Source organism: Triticum urartu, unplaced genomic scaffold, assembly GCF_003073215.2.
Source record: "Triticum urartu cultivar G1812 unplaced genomic scaffold, Tu2.1 TuUngrouped_contig_6091, whole genome shotgun sequence".
Classification (NCBI taxonomy): domain Eukaryota; kingdom Viridiplantae; phylum Streptophyta; class Magnoliopsida; order Poales; family Poaceae; genus Triticum; species Triticum urartu.
The window spans coordinates 1,709-8,951 of NW_024116821.1; the positions used below are offsets into that span (position 1 = coordinate 1,709).

At 42.3% G+C, this 7,243-nt stretch overlaps 1 protein-coding gene across 1 annotated transcript; it reads right to left on the reverse strand.

The window, feature by feature from the left end:
• Window positions 1–413: 413 nt before the first annotated feature.
• Window positions 414–6,716, reverse strand: LOC125530127 (MADS-box transcription factor 34-like). Its single transcript, XM_048694526.1, has 8 exons — window positions 6,155–6,716; window positions 4,276–4,357; window positions 1,931–1,992; window positions 1,728–1,827; window positions 1,552–1,593; window positions 1,424–1,465; window positions 887–1,041; window positions 414–801 (listed from the first exon to the last, which is right to left on the reverse strand). Exons 1-8 carry the CDS (start codon window positions 6,337–6,339, stop codon window positions 753–755), a joined length of 717 nt encoding a protein of 238 aa, XP_048550483.1. The 5' UTR covers window positions 6,340–6,716; the 3' UTR covers window positions 414–752.
• Between the last annotated feature and the right edge of the window lie 527 nt (window positions 6,717–7,243).

Sequence of the window (7,243 nt, forward strand, 5' to 3'; positions counted from 1 at the left end):
AGCAGCGGTGCTAATGCCGAGTGTCGATGTTCAGTTCCTCCCAAGGAGCCTCGCCGTGGCCGACGACGTGATGTCGCACGTCAAGGTTGATGACCGTTGGCCATAGAACTGCTACTCGTTGAGGATTGATGAATAGAGTGAACTACCTAAAATGCCCTTAATTGATCAATATACTGCTGAAAATCTGTTGTAGTATTGGCTGATCTGAACCCTCCAATCACAAAAATGAACGGCTCCAATAGACTTGATGCCTCGTAAAAGGTCTCTATGATAAGGGCCACTACCTTGCAGATGACATCTACCCGACATGGTCAACATTTGAGAAGACAATTTAAAACCCTGAAAATAGAAAGAGAGCTCACTTTGTCGCGGCTCAAGAGTTTATGAGAGAAGATGTTGAGAGAGCGTGAGCGTGCCATACATGCATCGGGAGGGTTTATTACGCTGTTGTAAATCAAATCCCATAAGGAAAACCGTTCTCGCCTTCTCTAAGCAAAATGAGCAATATAACACTTGCTAATAACAAATAAGACAAACCCTGTACACATTACTTAAAATAAATCCGGCAAGCACTTGAAAAGGAAACACAAAAACAGCCGAGTTGATATATAAGGAGCCTATTGGAGATGCAGGACACATAGGCAGGCAACGCATCTTGTTGTTGATTGTTTTTGAGATAGATAATCGCTCATGCCAAGCGGTGCATCTTGTTGATCGACTGGAGCGGTAGACAGACCAATGCGGGTGCGTAGCTATGCCATCCATGCAGGCGGCGGCTGGTTCACATCCATGCCACGAAATCTGCAGAGACGAACGTCGGTGATCATTAGTCTCTGTGCCATGAGTTTAGCAGCAGGAAAAGGAAAAAAAGAGTTAGAAGTCTTACACTGGCTGCAGGGAAGGATAGCGTTCTAGGGCCTGGAAGAAGTGCTCTGGCTGCGGAGGCGTGTGGGGCGGCACGCCCCGGTCGCCCTGCCACATCTGCTGCTGCTGCGGCTGCTGCGGGGGATCAGGTGTCGCCTCCAGCTCGATCTCGCCCAGCTGAAGTGAAACGGGAGTGATCAAGAGCATTACATACACCAATGGATGAAGCCGTTTTCAGTAGAGGGTAAAAACAAGAAGAGTGATTTTCTGAAAGCCAGGAAGAAGAAGAATGCTTGCAGTGCACAAACACACATAAACACGGCAGGTAGCTGCAATTGGTGGTACCTGAAAGCCACCTGTGTTTATACTGTGGTGCCAACCAGGGGTCCCCTGCCTACTAACTAACTACTAGTGGGCTTGCCGAGTCATCAACTTTCCAATCACTTGTCACTGGCCCAAGTGAAATGAGACAGCTTCTCCTTGAGGATGGTCCCTCCCTAGCTACGTGCGTACAAATGCAGACCTTTCTAGCTAGGAAAAATGATTTGGGTCATGTTACCTTTCTTTTCAGGGTCATGTTTGCATCCTGCAATATTTGCTCCTGCAAAACAAGATTGTGCTTGAAGCTACGGAATAGGACATCGTCCATCATTTAGCAACAGAAATGGAAAGTATTTTTAGTGCTACCTTTCTCTTCAGGTCGCACATTTCATCCAGCAGTACTTGAGTCTGGTACAGGTTAAATCATGGACACTAGTTAGTGAAACTAGCAGCAAGCGTTGCTCGATAAGACGAATGGATTTTAGCAGATTAACCTAATTTCTACTTATACTCTTAACTTTTTTTATTGCTATGTAGTTTACCTTTCTTGACCTTATTTGCCTCAAGGTCTTGCCTACTTGACCCTCAAGCTGTTCAAGCTCGATTGTACTCAGTGGAGCCAAATCCTCGCCTAGGAGATTCCTGTGGCACCATCAACAGTACTTACTTTAGCAAACATAGCAAATGTTGCGGTAACCTGCTGAAATTAATGAGCAATTATCTGAGAGGAATATAGAAACATCACCTTTGTGAGCGTTGTAAAACCTCAACTCTTGCCTTCAGCTCCATATACTCCAGATAGTTGTTCTGCAGTTAGTGTATTCTGCAGTTAGTGTAAAGAAGGAGATATGGGGAAAATGCTAAATCAAGTAAACTTAAGAAAAATGCCATTTTGTCCTGCAAAAATAAAAGCTTAAGAAAAATGCCTTTTTGTCCCGCAAAAATCAAATACTTCATGTGAGTAACATTGTAGGACAATTCCAAAGTTGTGTCCGTCAAACATTCTTGGTTTCATCATAAAAAAAAAGAAACTTACAAAACGTGAAACAAAATTTACGTTGTCGTGAAACATAATCTATAAAGTGTACCATGTTTCATTTGAACCAGCATATTGTTATGGAAACTGATTGTCAAAGTATCACGTGCTGGAGACAACCTACATTATGACACAAGAGGTAATATCTAAAAATTCTAAACATAAATCCAGGACGACTTTGTAAGATTACAAGCTAGGAGTACCACTTCATATGAGTCACATAGTATAGGTCATTTCAAAAAAAAAACAGCAAGCACTCTTAATCTGATTATCAGTAAAAATAAAAATAAAATTACAAACATTTGACACAGATATTTGAATTATCGCAGAACATAATTCCATAATGAGTAAAATGTTTTATTTGTATCAACATATTTTTTATAGAAATTGATAGTTCAGTCGCAAAAAGAAGAAAAAAAACAAATGGTCAAAGTATCACCTTGGAGATGATTATGACTGAAGAGTTAATATATACCAACTTATACCATAAATCTAGGAATACTTCCTAGAATAAAAACTTGGAGTACCACATCACTGAAAAATCCTAGAGCAATTCATGTGAACCTTTTGTTATACTTCGATATCCTTATTGTGCGCAGAAGACCTTTGTTTTACTATATGTCATAAGATTTGACATGAGCATGCCATAATCATGACTATGAAGATGAACCCAAGTTTATCGGAAAAAAGAAGATGAACCCAACTGCGGCTCCCTTTCTACACAACATCAAGAGATCAAACGAGTCATATTGTCACTCTCTCGCAACTTCTAGCACTTGGATTGTTCATCTACACTACGATCTAGCGTTAGGGAAACCAATCATCTATCAATGTTCTCTTGTTCGCGCTTTGCTATGGCTTAGTTGATTGCTTGTGTTGAGTTCATATGGTTCTTGCTTCGTGTGTTTATAGGTTCCCACTTGCCATCTTCTAAAGAAATTAGTACACGTTCTAGCAATTAAGATTATGATTAAATTGTACCATGAATCCTAAAAATTACATACTGGCAACACTCTGTGTGTGAATCCTCATAAACAATAAATTCTCGCATGAATAGTAAAGGATCTAGTAAGTCCAAATCTATTCTTTTGGACATGTCATTTGGAAAATATGACCGTGACCATGAAGAAGGCGTACCATAACTTAGGCTCTACTAAACATAAATTGAACATTTTACCCCATGCCTTTTTAATAAACAACTACCACATTTATACCATATAACATATAGCCATATTGTATTTATCAATTTTAATACATTCCACTGTTGTAATAAACTCATCAGCAGGTATATGGCATATGGCCAATCAGTCTGAAGCTGCTATCTGCTACAATACTGCATGTGGTGGCCAACCAAGCTGTTAGTCTACTTATAAGTTATAACCAACCACAAAATGCATGTACATTAGCGATAATTCAAGGAACATGCGCAGATATAGGTCTCCCCAGTGCCCAGTTACTCGATGCTGTATTTCACATAGATAGCCACGTACGTGAATTATGCTGCGCGTATGCATGAAATGCACTGGGCCAATGCTCTAGCTGTACTTTCCAACATTCTAATTGCCATGAACTTACATTCCCATTTAATATTTTGTAACTGCTAAAAATTTATCAAAGGTTTATCTTTTGCTTCAAACCATGTGGGCATGTTTACAAGGCAGTAATTTTACATAAAAAAGTCAAACAAAATAATTAGTTCACTGCCTACATGACAAGCAACAGAAATCCATGTTCTAAACACGGAAATATAACACCTTTACCAGCAGAGAAATGCCTTTTAGCAATCATGTGTGAACTAGGTAACATTTACGAATAGGCAATGCTTCATATAACGTACGTCATACAGAATGAAATATTTTAAATGTATGACTGAATGTTTTATCTCTTCACAAAAATCAATTTATATATGTTATTTAGGGCATTATAGATACATTGTTCTACGAAGGAAAACAAATTTCTCTGATAACCTGCTAGTTAAAAATTCAAAGATGTTGTATCTGAGGAAAATTTGTAGAATCTTCATAATATGCGCATTGGGAATAAAAGCCTCAGACCTGCATCTCATCGGTAGTCGGCACGGCAGCATCTTGGGAAGCGAAAATGTACCTCTGGTACTTCTCGAGGGTCTTAAGCATGCTGCGATGAGTTGAAAATTCGAGATTAAGTTGTGCAAGTACACGCATAGGTAAATAACATAAATTCAGATTCACTGGGGGAGGGGGAGGGATTAGAAACTAAGTATCACTATTTACATGACAGAATTCGATAATTATTGGACAATGAAGGTCTCTCGCATAATAAACTTTCTGTATGTTCAACTTCTAACAAATTCTATATGTTGTCTTAGTCTTATGAGCTAATTTTTGGTCACTTTATAGCCATTGACACATGGCTTCAAAGTTGTGTAAACATCACAATCTAGTGAAGACTTGACGATGTACCTAAAAAGAACTTTCCATTATATAAAAAAGAAGACATATCTGTTTCCTTTGACTAATTAAACTTTTGGGAGAACTATGCCACTGTAAGAATGTTTATTGAGCTACTACTGTGAGAAGTACAGTTGTTAATTTTCACCAAAAAAGGTATTTCAGCCAAAATTGCTACAAAGTTTAAGCTAGCCACCAGTGGCATGTTTGTATAGAACTGACAAGTAGTAATCATGATTGGCCCTACAAAATATTAGCATGCAATTTTACCAAGTCTGGTTTCACATTTCATGTATCAGCGCTTTTACAAACTTTTTGAGCAAACTCAGTGGCTTTATAATTTTGACAGATTAAAACCTAGCTATATTTGACTCGAACATACATAAAGTTCTGATATCATTAGGTAATGCTACCCTATAGAGCTACTTAAATTATTACGTACTCCTTTCATCCCATAATATAAGACCGTGTTAAAAAAGGTTTTACATTATGGGACGGAGGGAGTAGGTACGAACCTAACATTAGCTAGTTTATTACTTGTTTTCTTTTGCTCCAAGGAAGTACAAATAGCACTTCATTTGTACCTAGTACATATGATGCAGCACTTGCCCTGTCACATCATGTAAGGCCACAGTTGAATTAAAGCACTTAACTGTTTCATTTTGTTCAATAGTATTATTTCGGTACTTTGACTAGAAAATTAATGCAATTCAGTTAACTGAAAGCGGTATATATCCTTTCTTAGTTCTTTGACAAATAACATTAAACAAGCATATATAATTCAATCCTACGCCTTAAAGGTGTCAAATTAGACTGAACCTTTGTTTTGAGAAAAAAAATAGATTGAACTTGGGTCTGCAGAAAAGTATTTAAAATTACATAATTCAAATTAATTCTCAGAAGTGGATCATCATACTACCCAGACCATAAGACAAAGCTAGATAAAATTTGTAGAAAAACAATTAGTGCCCGTATGAGTTTCACAAGGATGCATGCCATATTGGTGCAAATTAATCTCAGCAGGTGATCAAAGCTCTAATTATGTGCATACATGTATCCTCAATACAGGTGTGGTCAGGCGTACATCAAATAAAAACATCTTTTCTTCTTGTTTTTTTTAGATTAAAACCCCTTTTTAATCCTCTACTGTGAATGAGACAAACATACGCATGACATATACTCCTACTGCATAGTATGTCCGTCGATCTGCTGCTGCGGGTGAGCTCATCACTTTTTCCTTTGTTTGTTTCTTGCTAGCCTCTTTTGACACAGTGGCCAATAGAACAGCAAACAAGAGGAAAAGAACGTACGGACCCAGCCCCCCATAAGTTCATGCACGGACGCCCTAAGACGCAAGAAAATTCAGATCGAACGTCGCGTATGGACAAAATGTTTGAACGGGGAGAGCAAATCAAAAGGATCGACTCGGCAAAACCACAAAGAGAAAAGGAAATGGAGGGATCGATATGGTACGGCACTGGGGGAGATCGGAAGGAGTAATTACTTGGAGGAGGAGGAGAACTGGTAGAGGCGGCCGGCGTGGGAGAAGAGGACGAGCGCGACCTCGGCGTCGCAGAGGAGGGAGAGCTCGTAGGCCTTCTTGAGCAGGCCGTTGCGGCGCTTGGCGAACGTCACCTGGCGGCTGATCTTGTTCTCGATCCGCTGCAGCACCACCTTGCCGCGACCCATCTCCGACCTCCGACCTCTGATCTCCTCCTCCCGAACCTCTCGCCCTCACCTCACCTCCCAACCAGCAACGTGAAACCTGACAAAATTCAGCACCACTGCAGGACGTGTGTCTGGTAGGGGCGAGCTAGGATGGCATGAAATCTGGCTCGATTCCTCGCTCTCAACCAAGGCTAAGTAAGCCTGGCTAGCTAGCAGCAGCTCCCTTGCTTGTCCTAGATTTCTTTTTGAGGGGCCTGGACAGGGTTGCAGTGGTGCCGGGGGGAGCCTGTGGTGGTGGTGGGCTATAGCTAGCTTGGCCGAGAAGAGGAAGACGGGCGGGGCAGGGCAAGAATCTTTCCCTTTCCCTTTCGTGCGGTGCAGATTGGATCTCGCCTCTCGCTCTCGCCCTCGGCCCTAGCTACGTACTAGCCTAATTAGGGTACTACTCCTACTATATCTAGACACCACCACCACTACCAGACCAGCTAGCTAGCTAGGTCTCAGTCGTCCAGGCAGGCACACGCACACGCACACGCACACGCAAACGCAAAACGTTCCTTCCTTCCTTCCTTCTCTCGCGCGCCCATGCACGAGTAGTCAGCGTCACCCTGCCTCCCTGCCTGACTGCTGGGTAAAAATTCTCGGAAGTCACCGGCGAGGTCGATGTACGTCGGTGCGTGCGTGCGTGCGTGGGGTGAGATCGACGCCGTACGTGCGTGCGGTGCGCGACTCAGGGGGTGGGGCGGCAGGCCCAGGCCGCGGGGCGGGCCCCGGCGTGGGCGGGCGCCGAGCGGACGTGTCGAACGGCGGCTGGTGCCGCGCCTTTACTGGCGCCCGAAAAGCCAGGCTCGCTGACGCGCGCCAACAGGAGCTATGGCCCCCCCCGCCCGCGCGCCCAGCGCACCCCGCCCCACGCCCAGTGGCA

Excerpts from the sequence above, each read along its gene's own strand:
- LOC125530127 (XM_048694526.1), bottom strand. The coding sequence starts at position 6,339 with ATGGGTCGCGGCAAGGTGGTGCTGCAGCGGATCGAGAACAAGATCAGC. Across the intron at positions 1,466-1,551 it reads TGTGCGACCTGAAGAGAAAG|GAGCAAATATTGCAGGATGC; the intron begins GTAGCACTAAAA and ends CTTGTTTTGCAG. Across the intron at positions 1,042-1,423 it reads ACATGACCCTGAAAAGAAAG|CTGGGCGAGATCGAGCTGGA; the intron begins GTAACATGACCC and ends GTTTCACTTCAG.